Source organism: Ammospiza nelsoni, chromosome 12 (assembly GCF_027579445.1).
Source record: "Ammospiza nelsoni isolate bAmmNel1 chromosome 12, bAmmNel1.pri, whole genome shotgun sequence".
In the NCBI taxonomy this organism is placed as follows: Eukaryota; Metazoa; Chordata; class Aves; order Passeriformes; family Passerellidae; genus Ammospiza; species Ammospiza nelsoni.
In genome coordinates this window covers 7,611,037-7,634,853 of record NC_080644.1, presented here as the reverse complement: position 1 = coordinate 7,634,853, position 23,817 = coordinate 7,611,037, and the positions used below count along the sequence as shown (strand labels likewise).

Here is a 23,817-nt window from a genome sequence, read left to right as displayed (position 1 = left end):
AGTTCCTCAGTCGGGCTGGCTGTGATAAGAGCAGATTAAGAATAATCATAACAATAACGAGGAGACCCGGCACCTCTCTGGGGGGCACCTCACGGCGCCTGCTCCCAGCCAGGCAGGCTGGGACTTTCAGCTTCCACTCCCGAGGAATTAGCTGTATTTATGGATTTATCGATGTGAGCTCACCCCCCCCTTCCCCCCACACACCCCCGGGGGATGCCGGAGGGTGCCCATCCCACTGCAGGTGGCCTCAGCAGGGCCAGGTTCCAGGGAGGCAGCAGGAGCAGGGAATGCTGGGCTCTCTGGAGCCCCCCTGGGTGCAGAAAAAGCCGGTCTCAGGCAGAGGCAGAGCCCAGCGTGCTGGCCCAGCTGCATGGGGTGGGACTTGGGGGGGAGCCAGAGCCCCCCTCCCTGGGCTGCGGGCGTGGAGCAGCTCGACAGAGCAGAGCAGGTGAAGGAGAGGGGGAGCACCCACCTTTCCACCAGTTTTTCTACTTGCTCCATCTCACATATAGCGAATTCTGAGCACACAATGCAGTTATTGAATAAAATTATGCTTTTTTTAGTACTTGTATGCATGTGGTTTTTAAGGCTCTGCCTAGAAACCAACCTCTGAGCCAGGAGCAGAGAGATCGGAGGGGAAAGCCAGGCCAGCCATGGACAGCTGTGGGACACAGAGATGCAAGCACAGCACTGTCAGCCATAGCAGCTGGCAGGTGACACATCCAGCCCGTGCAGGTGACGTGCCCATCGCTCCTTCCACTCCAGGAAGAAGGAGAAATCACTCCTGCCTGGGGCAGGGATCATGAGGGAGAGTGGCCAGCCCGGGGCTGCCTCGCCTCTCCCCTCCCTGTCGCTGTCTCTGTCCCCCATGGCGCCAGCTCTGTCCCCCTCCCGCAGAGCTCTCTCTGTGCCCGTGAGGACGAGTCCTGCCTCCCCTCCGCCATCTCGCTCGCTCTCCCTCCAGGCAGCAGAGCCGAGGCGCTGCCAGCTCCATCTGCACAGTGCAGCGAGCACCGGGCCAAGGGGCAGGACCCACAATCACATTTCCTTGGAGCACATTGTGCTCCCGCCTCGCTGAGGGTGTTGGAAATGGGTGGCTGTAATAATGGCGCCGTGAATAACCACAGCTCACTCACTGTGGCCTCCAAGCTCAGTGTGCTCCAGCTCCAGCCTCATCCCCTCCCAAGGCTGTTCCCTGCCATGACGTGCCCTGGTTTCCTGCCTGCCTTATAACCTCCTGCCTTGGCCAGGTATCTGTAGTCCCCACGCCCACCCACAAGCTCCCATCAGCACTTCTCCCATTGCAGCTGGTTTGGCTTTGACCTGTGTTCTCCTCCCAGTAGGACCCCCACGGACTGGGGACACAAAACCCCCAAGCAGGGACTCTGCTGCCCTGTGACAGGCAGTGCTGCCCAGACACGGCGCAGCACAAAGGGCTCGTGGAGCTTTAATTGCTGCTGCTCCAGCTCGGCTCCCCCAGACCTGCCTGGAGCAGAGCCTCCCTTGGAGCCAGCATTATACAAACAGCATCCCCGGGGCCCTCCCCAGAGCCGGGGCTCAGGTCCCCACTCCCGAGGCAGCCTGGATACAGGGCAGCAGGTTCTCCTCTGCCACCAAACCTGGCTGTGGCTGCACTGGTGCCATCTGTTCGTCAGGCACAGTCCCGTGTCACGCTGTGCTGTGGGACCCGTGCCAAAACTCCCGGACCCTGCTGGAGCACCCGCACTGGAACCGGGCTCCGAGTGCCGCGACCGATGCGATTTGCAGCCCCGGGGAAAAGATGAGGGCACAGATGCCAGCGGCGTTTCCTGGCTCTGGAGATGAGCCCTGCCGGGTGGGGCTGCGGGTGCTCGGGTTGTGGGGGCAGCTTGGGGGGGTGCCAGGGCTCAGGTGGGGGGCATCTCGCCAGACCACCGCCAGCTGGGGAGATGGGTGCCCTGTGGGCTCCCAGCAAGGACGCGGTAGCTGCGGGGTTGGAGTGGCATTGGGAAGCCTCGGGCTGAGCTCTGTCCCGCTCTGCTTGCTCGAGAGTGAAAGGATTTGTCATCAGGGAGCTGATGAGTCCCGCGGGCAGCCAGCTCGCCCTCCCCCCAGCACCCCCTGTCCAGCAGGTGGGCTCCTGACGGCACACGGCCATCGCAGGCACCCAGAGCAGGCTCTGAACCAACCCACCGTCCCACCAAAGCCCCCAGCGCGGGGGCCCCGACCCCACGGGCTGGGCACTACAGCAGCTCTGGGGGCTCTGACCCTCTAAGGTGTTTCTGCAGGATGCTCAGAGTGACCCGGGCAGTGCTTGGCACACGGAGCAGCCACACGCGGCAGAGACAGGAATATGCTTTCACCAGGAGAATAAGAAGAGCCTCTGATGGCTGCCATGTCCCTTGTAAACACCAACTTTGAGAGCATCAGATTACAGCCGCTGCCTGGGCTCCAAACAAGATGGTAATCGGGAGCACGGAGGCACCCTGCCTGCATCCTGCCTGCCCAGCGGGGAGCACCGGGAGCCTGCTGGCACCGCGGGGGCCACGACACCCTCTCCTGCACTGCGGGACTGCCGGGGCTCGCTGCGCCCCGACCCCACACAGCACAGCGACCCAGCGCGCCCCGGGCGAACGGCAGCTGCCCGCCCCCGGCGGAACCGCTGCTCGCTCATCCCCGGGCGCTTGCGCAGGGTCCCCGCGGCTGGGAGCGCTCCGCGGCCCGGTGCAGCCCAGCTGGGGCACAGCACTGCCCGTCCCCCGCAGCCGTGGGCGTGCGGGGGGATGGCTCCCACCGAGGACTCGATGAACCCACACCGGGATCGTGGTCCCGAGCCCGCTGTGCTGCTGCCGCCCTCGCTCCCGGCGTCCCGGCTCGGGAGATGTCGGTCCCACGGCCGCTCCCCGAGCCTCCTCGCTGCAGGGCCGGTGTCCGAGCTGCAGCCGCCGCCCCAAGGAGAGCTCGGGGAGGGCACAGCCGGGCAGGGCCATTCCCGGGGCCGCAGCTGGCGGGATTGGAGGCAGCTGCCCGCAGCGCGGGCCTCCCCCCTGCTGCCCGCGGCCCCCCTTTCTCGGGCAGGAGCCGCTCCGGCCGCTCCCTGCTGAGCGGTCCGGGCTGCGGGGACGGAGCAGCCCCCGCTCCCTCCTCCTCCTCCTCGGCCCCGGCCGCGGGCAGGACCGAGCGGTTCCTCCCGCCGCCGCCCGCCGGTCCCGCAGAGCGCAGGGACCCCGGGAGTGGCCGCTCCCCGCCGCGGGCTCTGCGCTCCCCCCGCCGCGGGAGCTCCACGCTCGGCCGGGCCGGGGTGCGCGGTGCCGGCGGGGACACGCGGGACCGCGGCTGCGCCCACGCTGCGGCAGCTGGCGGGGGGCGGCGGGATCAGCTGCGGCCGGGGATCAGCTGCGCCCCGGGGCCCCCCCGCTCCCCGGGGAGCGGCCCCGGCTCCCCCCGCACCGCCCGCCCTGCCCGCCCTACCTGCCCGCTGCCCTCCCGGCCCTCCCCGGGGCGGCTGGCGGCCGCCCAGCCCGGAGCTGCCCTGCTCCCTCCTCCTCCTCCTCCTCTCCTACTTCTCCTCCTCCCGCGGGCACAGCCCTGTCTAATCCCACGGGTGTCAAATCCACGGTGCGGCTTTGGCCGTGGCGGGGCGGGCGCGCATCCGCCGGGGCCGGCGGGGAGGAGGGCGCGGGATGCTCGGGCGGGGGCACCCGGGCGAGCCCCCCCTCCGCACACCGCAGCCATGGCAACCGCGATGGGCTGTCCCAGCCCGGCCGCAGCGCAGCGAAGGCGAGAGGGACGCAGGGAGGGAAGGAGCCGCCGGGCGATTCCTGAGGGGCTGGCACACACACAGCCGCTGGAAGCGACCGGAGCCAATCCCCCGGCTCCCTTTGTGATGCTTCCTGACACAGATTCCCTCTCCATGGCTGACTTTGCAAGTTTCCCCATCCTCTTCTCCTCCTCGCGCGGTTCCTTTTCATGCGACTAAATTATACACGAGAGGAGGGACATGCTGGAAATTCTAGTGACAAAATAGAAATGAGCAGATTTGCGCAGGCGGCTGCAGCCCGGCCGCCTCCGGGACTCCTGTGAGCCAAGAGGGACCGGACCGAGTCCCAGGGCAGCAGCATTAAAGCCCGTGAATTTTGAAACCACCAAGGAAAATGCTTTTCCTGCGGCAGCAGAGGAGTGCGGGCGTGTGGAGCAGATCGCGGTGGGTGCTGGGACCGCGGCCCCTCCACGCAGAGCGGCTGCTGTCCCAGCACACAGCACCCTCGGGGACCGCAGGCGACGCATTCGCTTCCCCGGAGAAATGTGTTGTTTGGGAGCCAGTAAAAAATATGCAAATCTGGGAGGGCTGGGCCTCAGCCTCTGAGCAGCCTTTCTCCCCTTCCTCCCCATCCCAGAGCTCCGTGGGGCGAGCCGAGCCCTGGGCAGGCGAGGGGAGGGAGAGGCAGAGCCGGGGGAGCGCGGGGGCGGCGGGCGAGGCAGCGGGATGGGATTTCACCGAGCGGGATGGGGTGTCACCGAGCGGGACGGGGAGATGTGCCCGGGATAGCGGCTCCTCCAGTCCGCGGGCATGCGGAGAAGGCTCCTGCTCCCGCAGCCGGGGTGGGTGGAGCATGCTGTCACTTTTTGGTGCTGGGCAAGCCCGGCATCGCTGTCGCAGGATTGCTGCCTGTGCAATGAGTCAGGAGCAGCGCTGCCACGTTTTCCTCCTACAGGCAGCGTCCCGTGGCGGGTCGGTCGTGCTCCGCACCGGGACGCGCCCGCACACGCGGTGCTGCCGCTTCAGCTCCGACGCCACGTGGGTGGGTGAATCTCCGGCAGCGACTCTCCGGGGAAACCCCTCTGCTTGGAAGGATGAGGACACGGACCTGCAGCTCGGACGAGATGTGGAGCGCCTGGCTCAGGCAGCGATCCCACGGGACACGGGCATATTCCTGTGCCTGCGTCCCACCTCCTCTGCCAGACAATGAAACACTGCCCTCCTTCCCAAGTCGCAGCAGAACAAATAAAGCAAGCGCCATATGGTGCCAAGACACGTTGGAAATGGGGCCAAGCCCAGGAGGTAGGGGAGGTGGCAAGGCTCCATCCCCACACCAGTCCCCATCGCCAGCTCCAAGGCAGGGCTGTCCTTGGGGGAGCCCTGTGCCCAGTCCTCCTCCTTCCCCCTGCAGCCACTGCCCCGCTGCCAGGCTCAGCTCTGCATTTCAGCTTTGCCTGCAGTCCTGGGGGAGCACAGAAACCAAAGCTGTCCCCGCGAGCACTTTTTCCTCTAAGGGCTGGCCAGGGGACACAGGTGTCACTGCTGGGCTGACACTGCTGTCAGGAGATAATGCCCTGAACCCTGCCACAGGGCACTCTGCTACCTCTCCCCCAGAATTACCAACAGGAGTGGGGACCACAGACAGCTTGTCCCCACAGGGGCCGGAGGAGAAGCCTCCCACCTGCTCCAGGCTGCCACAGAGACCCCACTGCAAGAAGAAAGTGGCACCATCTCTCTGCCTGTTACAGCAACCCTCCTGCCTGGATCCTCCCACAGCCCTGCAGCTCCTGGATACCCGGTGTGTTTTCGGGCGAGTCACCTCCAAGCACAGGCACCCAGCAGGGAGGCACCTCCCAGGAGATTTGGGCACCCTATGGCAGGGCTTTCAGAGGTGCTGAGTGCCTGCAATTCCCTGCAGCCTGCTCTGTGGAGCAGAGCACCTCCCTCTGAAAACCCAGCCCGCCCTGGCTGCACAAGGCCAGACTCAGGAGAGCAGATCCCAGAGCTTCCTCGGGGCAGGATATGATGAGCTCCTGGGGGAAGAGGGGGACTCCAGGAGCCCTTCACACTCTAACAGACCTTCTGCATGTGTGGCAAGCAGATGCCAGCCTTGTCTGTGCCTGGGAGCTGGGTCACAGAGCTCATGTGGCACCTATCCTGCTGCCACCCTCATTCTCCCCATTCCCTCTGCGAGGGCCTCTGAAAGTGAAGCACCTGGTCCTGTCCTCCAGGTTGAACCAAAGTCAGGTTCTCTTTTGTGTTTGAGGTTTTGTAGCCACAGGGCTCAATTCTCTCACTGCAAATGTGAGCAGATCATTTGCACCTGAGTCACAGAGATGAGAATCAAGTAAGTTGTGCAAGCAAAGGACTTTGTTGAATCATACACAAAAATGTTGGGATGATAAGGATCAGACAGGACCCAGGAGTAGCCCTCAGATCTCTCCATCTCTGTGCCACCCTCCTTCCTACTTTAAAGAGGCAGCACTGCCTGATGGAATGTCTGTCTCCCAACCTGGCTCCATCCCCACCTATCCATGCTCCCATGACCTGGCTCCATCTTCTCTACCTTAACTATGGATCCTCTGGGAATGCTCCACACCAATGAGTGCTTGACAGCTGCTCTGCAGATCCAAAGCACTGTGTGAAAATAATATTATTTATTGACAATATTAGAGGTAATGAGAAAAGCAAGAGGCTGCCTTGTCCTGGACAGCCTACCTGGATCCCTGCAGAGGGAAAGTGAGCATGGCAGAGGGTCCCAGCTGTGGTGCAGTTTGCTGACCAGTGCCTGTGGAGGTCTGCCCTCATCCTGGTCCCAGCTCCACTTGGGCTTCTTACCCACCACGTGTTGATAAACAGAAAAAAAATGTACAATGGTTGCATTGAAGTTCCCAGTTAAACAGAACAGCAGAGGCTGCTCAGAAGGGAAACTTCTGCATTATCTTTTGCTCTGTTAATTCAGAGGTGGGACTTGCTGAAACAGGAACAATCCACAGGGCAAGATCTGGATTTTTGAGCACCCCGGGTGTGAGATCTCGGGCAGGGTTAAATGCCAGCAGGCAGAAGAACAGCAGCAACCCCAGGAACAAAAGGGACCCGGGTATTTGACTCCTAGGAGCAGGGGAAGGAGTTATTGGGAGCAGTGGTGCTGGGCCATGCCATGTTCCAGCACATGCAAGGCCAGGCCAGGGATCCCAGGTGGATCACAGGTACTGAGTGGCAATGAGCTCCACCAGAGGCCAGGGATCCTGCCTGGATCACCAGGGAACACCTGGCAGCAGGCTCTGCTGGAGGCTGGAGCTGCAGCTCTGGCACCACAGCCACACACAGGGCAGTGCCCAGCTGCTGCAGGGTGGGCACAGCTGAACCCAGCAGGTCACTGAGCTGCAGGCAGCACTGCACAGGCAGGGAGAGCAGGAGGGAGGCCCAGGCAGGGAGCTCAAGCAGGGAACAGAGGCAGGGTGTGCAGGCAGGGAACACAGGCAGCAGTGCCAGAGCAGCAGCAGCCTAGGGGAGAACCAGGGAGAGCCCTGGGCACACACGGTGACCCAGCACCTTGCTACTCCCCTGGTGGTGTGACAACCCCAGGGGTCTGCAGCCCGGTTTGTGCCGAGCTGGCAGGGTCCTGCTCAGCAGCAGCAGCCAGGTGGGATCCTGTGCCTGGAGGAGGCACGGCAGGATGAGCCCAGAGCAATCTGTTCGGCTCCAAGTGGGTGGAAAATGAGCGGCGATGGAAGAACCACTCCCCGGTAGCTCCAAAGTGGGGCGGCAGCGCAGAGCCGAGCTCTAACGAGCCTGGGGAAGGCTGGAGCCCTCCGTGCCATTTCATCTCTGCTGCTCTGCGTCGGATTTCCCAGGAGCCCTGCAGCCTCGGCCACATTAATTATGCAAATGAAAAGGTGATGCCAACTCACCGCTCCTCGGCAGGGTCCCTGCGAGGGAAGTTGGGCCCGAGCAGCGGCCGCTGCCCTGGCTGGGGCAGGGAGGGTCCGGGAGCACACCAGGCACGATGGATGTTTGCAATAATTATCCAGTCATCCCCTTCAAGTGTACTGCAGCCATAGCAACAGACAGATGTTCTGTCCCAGCCAGAGTCCGCAGCGAGCTGGGGAGGGAAGCACTAAAATTAACCCATTCAGCCCTAGGATGGCACAGAATCCACTTGATCCTGGGACCATCCCACACCTGGGACATCCCTGAGGAAATTAGGCAAAAACCCAATCACACAGTCCCCAAATTAATCCAGGAGAAATTGCCCCAGTGCTGCCTGACACAGAAAGTTGGATGAGAATCAGCAGCATCCCATGGGATGGGGAATGGCTCTGGGAGGGCTCTGCTGTCTCCTGTCCCACATGGAGGTAGCCTGGCTGAAGCTCATCATCTCCTGGGGGTGATGCAGCTGCAGGTGAGGCTTTTCAGCTCTGCTGGTATCCAGCCTTTGAAGGGAGATGGATGGCACCCGGAGCTTGCTCAGGGACAGCCACAGCAGCTCTGCCATCAATAGCCACACAGTGCCCTGCTGGGCACCCAGCTAGGCAGGAGGGATGGATGAGCCACATGGACCAGTGTCCACTTCTGAGTTAACAGCTGGGTCAAAGCCTTTGAAGCATTCAGGGGTGGGATGCAGCCAGACTGAGGAATAGCTGGCATTTCATTGTCCTGCTGCTGTACCAGCTCCCAGGGTTCAGCCTGAGTCCATTAAATCTCACCCAGAAATACCACCACAGTGTCCTCCAACACACCAAAAATGTAAACCCAGCTTTTCCAGCACTCCCCAGGCACAAGGTGTCTTCTCCACCTGCCAGGAATTCCTTCCAGCATTGGCATTTAACTGTTGTAAGGTAAAGGCCAGACCCCAGGGGGTTCTCTGGAAGGATCAGAGCTGCCCACCCCAGCGTTCCCCTCCTGTGCCAGCTGTGCCCAGGGGTCCTGCAGAAGCAGCAGGGATTCCTCAGAAAGCTGAGCAATGCCCTGATTTCAGAGCAGGCTCATTGGAAAGCCCCATCCAGATGTTTGCAGCTGCAGATGCTGCTGGAGTGCACCCATGGTGAGGATTTCAAAGGAGGGAGAAGGGGCTGGGTAGGACAGCCTGAGCAGATGTGCCTGGAGTAACAGGTCACACCTGAAAAAATGGACAGGACCCTGCTCTGGGCTGGTGGAGGATGACAAACCCCCCCCAGCGCAGAATCAGAGAACCACAGAGCTGCAAAGGACAGAAAAGACCTCTAAGATCATCGAGTCCAACTGCTAACCCAACACAGCTGTGAGAGGTCACAGGAACACTCTTACTTCTTAAACTGTAAGACTATTTTTGGTTCAAATTCCTTCCCCCTTGTCCTCTGCCATGCAGACAATGAGATCTCCAGCTTGCTGAGGGCACCCCAGCTCCTCCTGGCTGCTCCTGGCTGCTCCCAGTGCCTGCTGACAGCTTGTGCCGCCTTAGCACAGCCCAGCCTGCAAATCTGTGGTCTCCTGCTTGGGTTTTTTTTCCTCCCCTTTTTTCTCCTGAAGAGAAAAAGCAGGGAAGGGTGAATTTGCTGGTCTTGAAACCGAGGGAGACGTGGCATCATGTGCAGTCACAGAGGATGTGGGCAGGTGCCATCAGCCTTCCCCACGCAGCTCTGGGAATGGAGCTCAGCCCTGCTCTGCAGCTCCCTGGCTGTTCCTGCCCAGGCTCCCACACAGCTCTGGCAGCTGCTGGGTATTTCAGTTCTTCCCCACGGCGCCAGGCTACCCCACTCCCTCTGTGGCTCTTCCCCCAAGCACATCCATCCAGTGGCCACGTGCTTGGATTCCCAGCCCGCTGAAGGCACGCTGGAGGCTCAATAAGAAGGTGGGAAAAAAGTCCATTATTTCCACAAATCCCCTCCCAAACTGTGACTCTGGCTGCTCTGTTTCTCAGTCCCAGGCCTCTCCCAAGCAGAAGGTCTGACCAAATGATGTTTGGTGCTGTGATACAGACAGAAATCCAAGAGGCTCCAGAAGGAATCCACGCTCCTTGCTGACTTCCCTGAGCTGCTTTGACTTATTATCTGACCTGGATCTAAATTGGGTTTTGATTAAAGTCAAGAATAATTCTACTTGGGGAAACCTCATTGTTTAGGCTCAGAGTTAGCAAAAGCTACAGAAGAATTGAATCAGATTTCTCACTTTGGGCACAGAGACCCCGATGGGACCCCTGGCAGTGCCCAGTGCCCGCTGTGAGAGGCAGCCACACTGGGCCATGTCACCCAGAACTTGACCAAGCTCTTTTTTGCAGCCACCAGGCTCTGAGGTCACTCCTGTGGATCCTGATGGCTCCAATGCTTGGTCAGCATCTCCCTGTTTCAGACACAGGGATGTTCATGGTCTGTTCATTCTTACTCATCTTGCCCTAAGGTGGTGCCAGGGCTTAGCCCATGTCCCTCCCTGGTGTCTATCTCTGGTTTTCCACAAATGTGTCTTCTCTCAGCATCCATTTCTCAGAGATCAGGAAGCTGAGTCATCTCTGTAAGACACTCTCCTCTCTCCTGAACAATCCAGCAAACTCTCCCTGCACTAGTTTCAGACTAAATTCTCCCAGTGTGGCTCCCCAGAACCAGGTGGCAGTCCAAAGTGTTGCCAGAGCCCTGATACTTTTCTGTGCCTCCCTTGAAATGAGTCTCCCAAGACAACTTGGGATCATTTCCCTTTTCCATCCTGCTGGTGGATCACAGGTGTCCCCTTGGTGGATCACAGATCTCCCACCCAGCCTTGGGCAGGTGAGCATCTCAGATGCAGACAGAGACATCTCCCTTTGTGTTTGATGGGAGGAAAGGCAGTTCCAGTGAGCAATCCATCTCACTCCACGGGGAGTGCTCAGAGGATGGGGATGAATGTTTTCTGTGGGTGCCCATGGTCTCACACTGACTGTAGAGACAGCTGAGACACTCAGGTACCACTGGCCGTCCAGCTGTGAATGTAAAGTTACCAGAGCCAAACATCATCTGTGGTGATGCCATAAGTACCTCAATATTCTCTGTCCCTCCCCAAGGAAGCACTCCTGGATGCCAGCAGAAGGGATGGTTATTAACACCTGAGTTCCCTCTGTGTGGTTTGGCACTCCATGATGTCTAAGGATGGGTTGGGTGCTGTCGTGCCCTCCCCTCTGCCTGGCTCTGATCCTCCCAGCAGCTCTCAGGGACAGCCAGTAAATAGTTCTAGTTTTGGCTCTACTCGAGCACGAGTCCAGATGCTGACCAGCAAGACCAGGTGTCCAAGGCCAGGCTGGACAGGGCTTGGAGCAACCTGGTCTAGTGGAAGTACAAGATGGTCTTTAAGGTCCCTTCCAACCCAAACCATTCCATGTTTCTATGATCACTGGAATATTTCATGGGACATCTCTGGCAGCATGGCAGGATTTCTTCCCATCTTGTATGTTGTGCTGACCTCAGTAAGTCCCAACTGCTTTGCCCTGTGAATGTCCAATTACTGGTCCAGCTGAGAGAAGACCAAAAATTTCTTTAGAACAAAACACAACTTGTAAGAAATTAGAAAGGCACCTAAAAGAGGAAAGAGCAGGAGAGTGCTTAGATAAAACCCAAATCCAACTATTTTTTTTAATGCAGTATAAATAGCAATGGACCTGGAGTCACCACATTTGTCTATAAAAAAGCCATCAGCAGAGACCCTGTGCTGAACACACCCAGTACCTGCCAGCCTGAACCAACAGCTGAAGCTCCAATGCCACCAAACAATTCCACTTTCTTCTTCCCCTACCTTTAAGGACAAGAGTGTCTCAACATCATGCATTCTAATCTGGAGTGTCATGAGACTGCTCATGCAGTGCAAGTTAAACCCTCTTTGAATCCATGCTGGATTTGATCTAAAACACTGATCTGATCCTTCAGGCCAGGTGGGAATGGTATGCCCAGAATCCTCACTCAAGGATATCAGTTCTTGGTGTGACTGGCTGTGCATCCACAAACTGGGGAAACTCATGTCCATGCTCACCAGAGAGGGACCCTCTGCACTGCTTTGTAAGTGACCCCAACCTTCCAAAGGTTGGGCTGAGGTAGGACGAGACTTCTGCCCCTGTGGTGCTGCAAGAGGACATTCCCTTTGCACCTCAGCAGCTCAACTGCAAGGTGGGGAATTCAGTGGTGACCTCAGTGAGAAAGTTTGGTCATGGTGAAAAATGCAGCATCCCTTCTGGGTGGACCAACTCCTCAGCAGAAGCAAAATGTTCGTTTACTCTCTTCCTTGGTCAACATTTCCTCCAAAGTGGTTGGACTCCACAAATGGGATTTACCCTGGCACTCCTGACCATCCAATGGTCCCCACATCCTTCACAATGCTGATTCAAGTTCTCATGGCATCACCCATAGGTTCCCCTGTGCCAGCCAGCTCTGAACAACAGCTCAGCCAGTCACTGCTTTGTTTGGAACAAGTGTATGCCCAAATACACTGGGGGCTGGAGCAAGCTGAGAGCTGAGCCTGACTTTATCCACAGGTTCATTGCAAGGAAGTTGTCCACTGAACACAAATTCTGCAAACATCCTTTTCTTCTCTTCCATTTCCATCCACTCACTGCTCCCCACAGCCACCTCTGGAAAAAGCCACACTTCCATGGCTGCTGAGGCTCCAGAGGATGTCCATCCTTGTTTGCAGTGGTCATCAGAAATACTGCAGCACCAGTGAGTTCCTGTAGGCATCCTGCACAACGTGCCTGGGGGTGAAAATCCACAACAGGGAAGACCCTCTGGGCTGCCCAAATCCCTCTCCAATGGCATCAAGTTGGGCCCAGAGCAAACTGGACAGTGGCAATGAGAGTTTTTTGAGAGTTGTCCACACCTTCAGTGGGATAGGGACAGTCAACATGATCTACTGTGGCACATTGCAACAAGCAATGCCAATGCTCCAGTGTCATGGACATCTCCTGTTTCACCATGGCCAACTCATGGCTCAACTCCTGCACCATTCCATTCTCACCTCAACATCTTTTGTATGGGCACCATGTGACTGGCACAGGGTAAGGGACAGTGAAGAAAATTGCTCTTCAGCCATCAAGTGCTCTCATCTTCTCCTATCTCCAGCCTTGGCACATGGCACTGCTGCTGGCTGTGCCCTGGCTGCTCCAATGCCACACCCAGCACCTCCAGCACTGGCCTCAGAGAACCCCCTGACACATCAAATTCCCCTTCCAGGTTCCAACAGTCTCCCTGCCCCTGCTTCTACATCCTCATGCCAGCCCTACAACTGCTGACCATGCAGGCAGCCCAGGCATGTACCCCTACTGTGCCCCTGACTTGGGATGGAGCCAGTGTGTGGCACTGCCAGGTGGGCATGGAGCACACGTGTGGCACTGCCAGGTGGGCATGGAGCACATGTGCGGCACTACTGGGTGGGCATGGAGCACATGTGGCTCTGGTGGACAAAGCAGGAGCACATGAATGGCACTGCCAGGTGGGCATGGAGCACATGTGTGGCACCAATGGGCAGACTTGTGGGACCACATGTATGGCATTGATGGACAGACAGAAAACACAGGTATGGCAGTGATGGACAGACTGGGAGCATGCAGGTCACTGATGGACAGGGAGCACAGCTATGGGACAGATGGACAGAGGGAACACACGTGTGGCACTGAAGGACAGACTTGGGACCACATGTGTGGCAGTGATGGACAGACAAGGAACTGGTGTGGTGGCACCAACAGACAGACCAGAAGCAGAAACGTGGCACTGTTGGGTGAGCATGGAGCACGGATGTGGCACTAATGGACAGACCAGGAGCACGTATGTGGCATTGATGGACAGACAGGGAACACATATGACACCAACAGACAGAAGAAGAGCACACGTGTGACACTGCTGAGTGGGCATGGAACATGCATGTGGCACTGATGGACAGACCAGGAGCACACGTATGGCACTGACGGACAAACAGCCCGTGCGTGGGACCAGCGAACGGACCGGCAGCATATGTGTGCCATTGATGGGCAGACCAGGAGCACACGCGTGGCGCTGCCGGGTGGGCACGGAGCACACATGTGACACCGCTGGACAGAGCGCGAGCACACGTGTGGCACCGCCAGCATCTCGGCACATGCGTGCGAGCGCCGGGCAGAGCCCGAGCCGCAGCCGCCGGCCGGGACGGGCCGCCCCATGTAACCCCCCCGGGGCCCGCCGTGGCCGCCCTCGCCTCCGCCCCCTCGGGGCCGGAGCACCGGGACCGTGTCCCGACCCCCCCGCCCGCCCCGCAGCGGCGGCGCTCGGTCCCGCCGCGGGACAGCCGCGGCTGCGGGGCGCGCGGCGGATGCGGAGGGCGGGGGAGCGGAGCGAGGCACCGGGGCCGGGGTCCGGCCTTTGTCTCCCGCTCCAGGGGCCGGCAGGACCGCGGCTGCCCCGGGGCCGGGCTCGGGGCGGGGTGCGGCTCTCCCGGTCCGGCGGGACAAGCCGCAGCCGCTCCGGTCAACCGAGGGCGCTGCGGGGCGATCCCGGTCCTCGCGGCGGGTGGCGGACCCCCCCCCCCCCCCTTCACCTTCCCACCGCCGCTCCCGCTGCCCCCGCGGCTCCTCCCCGGCTCTGCGGCGGCTCGGCAGGTGCCCGCCTCCGCCCCCGCCGGCCCGTCCCGCCGCACACGTGCGCCCGCGCCCCGCCGGCCCTTTGTCTGGGACCGGCACCGGGACCCGCGCCCACCGACACCCCGTACCCCGCCCCGGCCACTCGCCCCCCCGCTCCGCTATCCCGTGCGGGGCCGTATGGCCGGGGAGCGGGGAAGCGGGGGGGGAAGAGGCGGCCCAGCCAGGGGAGCGCATCCCACCGGAGCCGGGGCGGGGGGGAGCAGCTGCCCCGGGACCGGGGGTGGGAGTGGGGGGGGGAACGACCCGTCGGTGGCGGCGAGGCCGCTCTAACAGGTGGGATCCCGCTGAGAGGAGGAGGCGGCCGGAGGGGGGCGGAGGAGGCAGGGACGGGCGGGCGGGCGGGCGGGCGGAGGGAGGGAGGGAGGGGGACGAGCCGGAGCCGCCTGTGATCCTGTGACAGGAGCGGCTGCTGCTGCTGCTGGCGCCGCCGGTACCTCCCTCCGGTCGCTGTCCGAGCCCCGGTGCTCCCCCCCTTCTCCCCGTTACAGCGGCCGCCACCCCTCCTGCGCCTCTTGCTCCCCGCTCCATCCCGCCCGTCGCCCCCGCAGCCCGTCCCGGGAGCGCCGCTGCCCCTCCGCCCGCTCCGGGACAGGGCGCGGGGCCGGGCGCCGCCGCTGCTGCTGCTACCGCCGCCGTTACCGCCGCCGCCGCCGGTCGGGCGATGCCGAAGCCGCCGTTACTGCTGCGGGGGAGCCGCCCCGGGGACAGCGAGCTGGGGCGGCAGTTCCGGGACTGGTGCCTGCGCACCTACGGGGACTCGGCCAAAACCAAGACGGTGACCCGGAGCAAGTACCAGCGCATCGCCGAGGTGCTGCAGGGGGGAACCGGCTCCGGCGGCGGCTCCGGCGGGGGGGAGAAAGGCAAGTTCCAGTTCTGGGTCCGGTCCAAGGGCTTCCGCCTGGGAAACGGCACCAGGGAGGCGACGAAGATGGGTCAAGTGGTGGTATATGTGCCGGTGAAAACGGGAACGGTTAGTGCGCTCCGTGCGCCGGGGGCTCTGTGTCTGTCTGTCTGCCTGCCTGTCCGTGTCTGTGTGTCCTCCCCGGGGGTGCGGGCGGGGAGGGGGGGGGGAATTGCCCGGGGTGGGGGCGGGCACCCCCGGGGCCCCGGTCCCCTCCACCGCCGCGCTGGCCCTGTCCCGTCAGCACCGGGCGGCCCAGCCCCGCCGGCCGCCGGGAGCGCGCATGCCCCATGCGGGGCGCGACGCGGGGCCCGGCCGCTCCCGCAGCCCCCGCCGCTCCCGGGGCAGCGCCGCCGCGCCCCCGCCGCCCCGACCCGCCCGGGATGCGGATGGGGAGAGGCACCCGCCCGGAGCCTCGCACCTTCCGCTGGCCCCCCCGATCCCCATCCCCGTCCCCGTCCCATCCGGTGCTGCCGCCTTCCCCGGGCGCTGCCGGCGCGGGGGAGGTGGGGGGGCGGCGGTGCCCCGCGCCCGCCGCCGTGCACCTGCCCCCGCGGGGGGGCCGCGCCGCCGCCCGGTGCGGGCCCCGCCGCCCCCCCGCCCTGTCCGATCACGTTCGCCCGGCATTTCCCATCCGCCCCACGGCCGGGGACAGGGCTGCAGTCAAGGGCAGCGGGCGGCGGGGAGGGGGCGCAGGCACCCCCCGCCCCCCGCGCCGCCGCCGCGCCCTGCCCGCCCCGCTGCCGCGCCGAGCGGAGCGGAGAGGAGCGGAGCGGAGCGGGGCGAGTCTCGCCGAGCCGAGCGGAGCGGGGCGAGCCCGGCCGCCGCGCTGAGCCCGGCCCCGGCGTCCCGCGGCGCTGCCCGCCCGGCGCGGCCGCCGCAGCCGGTGCCCCGGGGGGTGCGGGCAGCGGCAGAGCCCGGATTAGGGCAGCTCCCCCCGCCCGCCCGCCCGCGGGCCGCTGTCCCGGGAACTCCCCCGCCGGAGCCTCATTGTTCGGCGCCCGGCCGGGCCGGGGAGCGGGGCACCGGCCGCCGCCTCCCTCCCTCCTCCCGCCGCCGCCCGGGGCTGCCCCGCCGCCCCATTGTTCCCGTCCCGAGCGTGTCCCGCTCCCCGGCGCGGGGGGAAACGCGCAACTTTGGCGGCCCCGGCCCCGCGCAGGGAGCGCCCGGCGGGGCTGCCCCGGTCCCGGCCCCGCGCCCCCCGCCGTTCCCCGCGCCCCTCTCCGCCCCGCCGGGACCGCGGGCACCGGAGGGCTCTGGCAGGGATTTTTTTCCCCCTGTCCCTCCCCGCCTCTCCCGCTGCTGCTGCTGCTGCCGCTGCTCTGAAGGGTGCAGTGTTTTCTGTGCACACAGACTCCAGCATTGATGTGGCTGGAGGATGCTTCCATTGAGGGCAGCCCATCTGTGGCAAATGCTTCTAAACGCACTATTTACCTCCCATCTGGTCCGCCTGATTATTGGGGGGAGGGGGAAGGGTCATTATTTCTCCCTCTCCCTTCGTGGTGCTCTGAGGCTCCTTTCTTTCTCCCCTTTCGGCCACCCTCCCCCATGCAATGCCCCAAAAAAATTCTTGGCAATTTTTTTTTTTTGAGACCTCTTAGCAGCCCTCCTCTGTCGCTCCCCTTGTGCCAGGAGCCCCCGAGGGAGGGCGGATTAGGAGCTGTACCCCCTTCCAAAGATCCTGCACTCCCTCCCGGGTCCTCTCCATGCAGTCAGCGACTCTATCCCAGATCTTCCAAATGCTGCAGAGTCATGGTACCCCAGAGAGGCCGAGCCACACTCCCTCGACCCCGCTGCTCGCTAGATGCCCCCTCCCCTTTGTCCGGGAGGGAGTCCCGAGGGTCAGCGGCTCCACCAGGCCGGCACAAGCCCGGATATTCCCAAAGGGCCTCTGCACAGATGAAGTTTCAGCGAGGAGCATGCCTAGGCCCCCGCATCTTCCCTGGCAGAGTCCCTGCAGGCTACAGACAGGCGTTACACCCAGGCTCCCCTAAACCAGCACACACAGGCACATATACCCTAGGGGACAACCGAATTTTCCAAGGGGCAATGCAGCTTATTTCCCAGTGCCTAGATGCCAGCCAGATATTTGGACTTGGAGTGCTTTGCAGAGCCACTGCAAAGGGAGACCAATCACCACAGTCCCCAAAACCTTCCAGAGTGGGGTCTGTGGAAGTTGTTGCCTCCTGCTTCTTTGGTCCCAGCCTCCCTGGCCCCCCTCGACCAGGAATCCCATGGACCGTTTCAGATGAGTGCAGTTGAGAGTTTGGTTTTGCCTGAAGTGGCTCTCAAATTTAGAGATAACTTGTCAGGGATTTTCTTCAGCTCCTTTTAATTCAGTGCTCTCCGCATCCTTGGTGGTTTGGGCTGGGTTTGGGGTGTATTTCCTTGCTCTCAGGCACACAGTCAAATAATTCATGACGCTGATATGAGGACAGCTACGCCTGGATTCTGGTTTAATGTCTGTTCAGCTGCTTTTCCCAAATACTTCTGGAGCGGTGTTTTTGTTGCTCTCCCCTGGCTGTGCTCCTCAGCAATCTGATCCTGCTCGTCCTGTCCGCTCGCCCTTCCCCAGGCACATCTGCCGGGCCAGCACCGTTCTGGGGATGTCCCCAGCTGCAGGGACAGGCAGAGCCCCACCCCGGGTGCACTGAGGGGGTGCCAGGGGGTGCACCTCGCTCTGCTCTCACTGCAGGACACCACAGGAAATCCAAGGGACCAGGAGGGAAAGCTGGAAAAGAGGTGGAAAAGAGCGTGTAGAGGGCAGCAGTGGGGATAAGATTTCCTTTCCCTGACAGGGCTGGGGCCACTCCTCCTCTGGAAAATAATAATAATGACAATCCCAAACCCCAAAAATAATCACAACCCGCCCCCCCCCCCCCCCCCCCCAGCTAGCCAGCTGAGCTGTTCCTTTTGGCTTGTGCACCCTGAGCCGGTTTGTGTATTTTCTGCGCATCCGTAGTGAAAAATTAATTAACATGTGGTTATTATTTTCTCTCCTGAGTAACTTTCCCTTGCCCTCCTCCAGGCCTCTCATCAGAACAGGCCTAATCAGATTTGGGTGGCTTGAGAGCAGGGACTGTGCACTGAGAAGGGGGCATCTGCCTTAGGTGGTGGTCAGAGCAGATGGTGGTCTTCTCAAAGAATGCACTGGGAATAGGAACAGCAGTGCGGACGGATGTCTGGCACAGAGACTGTTCACATTTCTTTTTCCCAGATGAACGTCCCAAAGATGCTGGACGTTTAACACATACAATTTAAAAAGCCCTACGCAGATAAACACAGGCAGTTTGGCGGTGTAGGACATTGTTGCCTGACAGCCCTATTCACACGTGGGCTGGACTCTGCATCCTTTAGGTCAGGGTATTGGAAAAAAATACATTTAGGCTGTACTGAAGAGGAGGGTATCTTTGTGTGCTGCTGCAGCACAGACAATGGATACAGCCCAAAGTGCTCAGATCTGCCCTTTTTTCCTATGGCTGACACACTCTAAGGTGTGAACCCCTTCATTATCCATGGGCTGGATCGGATCCTGGCACTGGATGGGCAGCACTCATCCTTCTCCCCATCTTTGCTAAGAACTGTGGGAGAATTTGTCCATGACAAGGTGCTAAGATGCAGTTCATTATAATCTCATCTCCCTCTTGTCCTAAGCATTTAGCATCATTTAGACAGTCTTTCCCAGACAAACGTGGAGCGAGATGGAGCCAGGGTGCAGGGAAATGGCCAGCCCTCGGTGACAACCGGCGGAGCAGATGGCTGTGGCCGGAGCAGCGGGTGTGCAGGGGAGGCTTCTCCTCAGACTTGGGCTGGGGCGGGCGTTTGCTGCTCTCTAGATCGATGCTGCACTTGGCCGTGTGTGCTGGGAGCCTGTCACAACTCCGGCGGCGCTGGCAGGCCGTGCTGCAGGCTGGGGGGCTGCGGGAGGAGCAGGGCAAGCCTGGAGCCAGCCCGGCCCTTCGGGGGCTGTGCGGGGCCGTGGGGACCAGGCGGGCTCTGCAGCACTGCCCACGTTTCATTCTGCTCTGCTGCTCTCTCCCCGTCCCCCGCAGCGCTGACATGAGGCTCTGGGGCTCTGTAGGCATCGCTGACAGGAGGAGGGCATTGCTCCACTGGGTTGCTGCTGTTGTACAGGTACAGCTCACCTGTGCCAGCTCCCCTGGAGCCAGATGTTCAAAATTATTTCACGGTCGTGCCTGGTGAAACTCACCCGAGGAGCGATGCTGGGGTGGGGGGAGCACTGGAAATACAATTGATGAGTCCAAAATGCAAAAATGGATGGAGGCTTTAGTGGACAGCAGGAAAACTATCCCACGGGACAGCAGATAAATCTCACAGCACAGCCTACCCTTAAATTCATTTTAGCTCCAGAGACAGGGAGCGTTGTGCTGTGGAAGCTGCGGTGCCAGGCCGTGGGACAGCACAGCACAGTGGCAGAATGCCGGAGCTGAGGAGCCAGGCATGTCAGAAAGATGCTGCTCCAACAGCTAATAGAGGCTACATTTTTCCTGATACAAGTACCCTTCAATGCCCATATTCAGTGCCCCAAAAAGCTGCACATCTATAACCTCTAAGAACATCAGTCAACAGAAGGTTTTCACGGCGTGAATAACCACTCAGACTTTCTGGGGACTTCAAGTGATAAAAAAAATAAATCAAGACCATTCAGAAGAGCCTTAGACAAGGCAGATGGGCCTGAGGGTATTATCTGAGAAATTGTCTATTACTCCCATTGCACCAGCCTTACTTAGAGCATGCAGAGCTCTCACCTGTGGAGAGATCCCACCCTGAGCACACGGGGCAGGACCAGCTTTTCCAAGGAGTGGAACCGATGGCAGGTTGACGTTTAAATGTGCCCTTAGAAGACTGGAACAATTCTGGCCTGGGTGCATGGTCCCATTCAGCCCCATCTAAAGAAAATCTCCCACATTAGCATCCCCTCCAGATTCGGCTCCAAATTTGCACAGCATCAGTCACAGATTTCACGTCTGAAGCTGCTCGTGGTAAGAGTCAGAGAGGGCAGTGACACCCAATCCCTTGGGCCCAAGAGCTGGCTTAGCCTCACCAGGCAGTAGCTAAAGCCTTTGCAGGGTGAATTTAAAGAGCTCTGATGATCTGCAGTTACACAGACCGGCAAAATGAAGTTCCTCACTGCTGGGAGCAGATCTGACAGCAAAGCCCACTCCCTGCTCACTCCCATCCTTTCAGGACAGCCTGCTGAAGCCACTTCTAATGATAGGGGGGAAACCAGCATCTCCTTCAGTCCTTGCTTTATTCCTGCCAAGCCTACAAGCCTGATTAAACACAGTCCCACAGTAGTCATTAGTACAGTGTCCCAGTCCCAGAGATCCCACCATCCCAGCCACCCTCATCCTTGGGTGCTGTCTGTGGTCACCAGCACTTGTGAGACCTGGAGCTCCACCAGCAAAGGTTCCAGTTCCCAATACATGTCTGACCAAACAGTTTCTGAAAAAAAAAAAAAAAACCCAAAAAACAATCTGCCATTTACACTGCACATCCTCCATGATTCCAGAAACAGGCATGGCATTGCTGATCCGAGAGAAGTGTTTTTCAGATAACATTTATCTGAAAGTAATCTCTTTCACCTACAATTGTTTTCATATTTGTAATTCTCAAAGGGTGTCACTCTGAAGAAGGTGCAAAAGCAAACAACCAAAGCACAGCTCTGCCAGGCCTTGGTCAATGAGGCTGAAATGGAAAGAACCCCAGATCTGACAAGGGGCTGTTGTTCCCACACTCCAGGTTATGTCCCACCTTTGCACAGGAAGAGGGTCTGAGCACTCAGGGCCTTGTTAGTGAGGAGCAGAGAGGACTGGTGTGAGGACAGTACATGGCTGTTCTCAGCTCCCCTCGTGGGCCTTGCTCAGAGGGGCTTGCTCTGACCACAGGCAGAAGGGGGAATTCAGCCAGTGACTAAAGTCTGCAGCAGAGCCCAAGGAGGCAGCCACAGTCCTTTCAGTGGGAACTTTCTCAGGACCATTCTCAGCAATAATGTCCTTCTGATACAGCTTGTTCAGTTTTAGTTTTATCATTATGTTAGGCTTGATATGAGCAGTCTGTGAACTTACACTGTGGACAAGCAAATGGCAGGGAAAGCCCAGGGGTGTGGAGGAGCATTGGTGGAGTGTCCATCCACCCTGCCTGGCCAGCATGGATGCTCTGGCATTGCCATGACAGAGGGATGCATATTAATGTCTCTTTCTTTAGTGCAAATCATTAATTATCTTTCCCTGATCTCATATCAACTGTGCCCACCTCTAAAGAATCACATTGAGAATGGGCCAAAACCACCCCAGAGCTTCAGTGTCTGGTTTAATTAGCTGATTGTAGCAAGGGCAGGTACCTGTTGGCCAAAATCATTGCCTTTGCTGGAAAGCTACTGACTTCCACTTTTATGGCTGGTGCCAAAGAATAGCAATTTATTTGAGGAGAAATAACTGCAGAGAGTCAGTGCTGTGTGTGAGAGCAGAGAGCAGAGCAGAGGTTTGGGTAACAGTGTCCATGTCTGAGGTTAAGGCAGCAGCCTCTGGAAGGGGAGTGGAGCCTGGTTGTGTCTTCCTGGCACAGTGCAGGGCCCTTCACGGAGTGACAGCCAGGAAGACAATGCTGTGTGAGTGGTTTCTCTCTGTCCTTGCTCTTCTTTGGCTTGGCAGCCCCAGAGGATGTATTTCCCTTCCAACAGACAGGCAAAGGCTCTGATGGATTTGCTCCTCACCAGGTGGGAGGGAGTGCTCTGGAAAAGATGGGGTCACTCAGTCTTTCCAGTTGGTAGTGGGTTGCTCTTATCGGAGTCTTGGGGCTAAGAATCCAAATTCACCAGGAACCCCCCCCCCAGAAAAATGAGACTAAAGTTTGGGACTCCTCTCGTGACTTGCATTTGAAGGAGGGATCTCAAAGCAAATACCGAGTCATTCACTCATCCAGTGTGGTGACATCCAAAACCTCCTGGGTGTCGGTGCTGCAGGTCCCACCCACACTGGCTCCAGGTGCCGCAGGGTGTTCCAGTTTGCAGTCCCACAGCACTGGGACAAGCAGCCAGCCCAGGGAAGCCGCTCCCTTGGGGATGCTTTTGGGTTTGTCGTTTCCATCCTCAGTTGGAACGCTGGTGGTGTGGCTCCCGGGGCTGGGAGGAGGCCGGGAGGAGGCCTGGCGTCTCCCGCTCACCTGCGCCCGGCGTTTGGATCCGGCAGAAAGCCCTTGAGCTGGTGACAAAGGTCTGGATGTGGGCTGGAAAGTACAGTCCTGTCTCTTAGCAACTGGTTCCTACCTCTGAGCTCTCGGAGCCGTGTGTGGGACAGAGAGCATCAGTCACGCTCCCGCTGCCGCAGCAGCGACGCGCCGAGGAGGGGATGGGGGATCAGGCCGGCTCCAGCCACCGCCGAGGCGCTTAAAGAAGCTCAGGCATTTGCAGCACAAGCAGGCGTCTGTGAGCCCAATCAAAGCTCGGGTTTAATTGCTTTCCCCGTGCCCTTCTCTCCCCGGCTAGCGGCGCCGATTGGCTGCGGCACCCCGAGCCCGCTCCGCACCGCACCGGGGTGGGGACGGCACCGGGAGGAGCCGCACGGGGGACACAGCCCGTGTGCTTCTAGAAAAATGAGGCGTCCTCGGGCCCTCCCCTGAACTCCTCCGCAGGGCACCTGGGAATCCCCGTCCTCTCGCAGACATTTGCATGGCTGTTTTCCCTCTCAGTGCTCGTTCTGCTGTTTCACCCTCGTGTTTCCTCTCCCAGCCCAAAGCAGCTCCTCTCTGCTGTGCGTTTCTCAGGGGCTCCCTTGCCAAGCACTGTTTCATAAACATTTTCACGAATCCTCTGCTTTGTCCTCCTAATTAGCCATCCAATTGGCCCCCAATGGAGCCTTCACCTCTCCTGTGAAGATCCTGCTTGCACAGATTATAACCTGTCAGCTGCCAATTTATTCCTCACATAGAGGGCAGGTTGTATTAATTGTCTGCCTTCCCTGCCCTGCTTGCTTTGCCCCTCCTTTCTTTTCCTCCCCAAAGCATCCCTGTTTGGAGACACAGACTCACAAAAGACCAAGGAGAGCCAGATGTGAGGCCACTCTGTATTCCTCATGTGTCCAGCCTGCAGAGCTGTGGCACTGAGACCAGATGTGATGGGATGAAGTGTCACACCTGGGAGAGGGATCTCTGTGGATGGATTACCACGACAGAGGGTTTAAGACCAGGCTTGACTTCTGCATCCCCCACATGTAGTCTCAGTTAGGAACTCAAAAAAAAATTCCACTTGGTCATCCCAGGATAGTTAGTGGGGAATCATTCCTGGGCTTATCTACAAGTCTTGAGTTTGGCTTTTGGAAGGGTTGGAGTTCACCTGGAGTGGTTATGATGGACATGAATCAGAATACAGAGAGGGTTTACCTAAATGCAAGGGGAGAACAGAGTTCCATCTGTGTCTGTCCCCTGTGGCCCCTGCCCTGACTGTGAGCCCAGGATAAATCCAAGTGCCTGCTCTCACTAAGGGCAGTGGACATCTGTTTTCCTGGGTTCCCATGTTGGGAAAGGGCATGATGGAATCCAGCATGACCCTTATGG

General features: G+C 59.7%; 1 protein-coding gene across 1 annotated transcript in view; it reads left to right on the top strand.

Moving 5' to 3' along the window:
• Window positions 1–15,003: 15,003 nt before the first annotated feature.
• The window catches only part of NOL4L (nucleolar protein 4 like), a 59,242-nt gene continuing 50,428 nt past the window's right edge, over window positions 15,004–23,817 (top strand). The window contains exon 1 of the mRNA XM_059480714.1: window positions 15,004–15,312. Coding sequence (XP_059336697.1) covers window positions 15,004–15,312 — 309 coding nt within the window. The remainder of the gene's footprint in view (window positions 15,313–23,817) is intronic.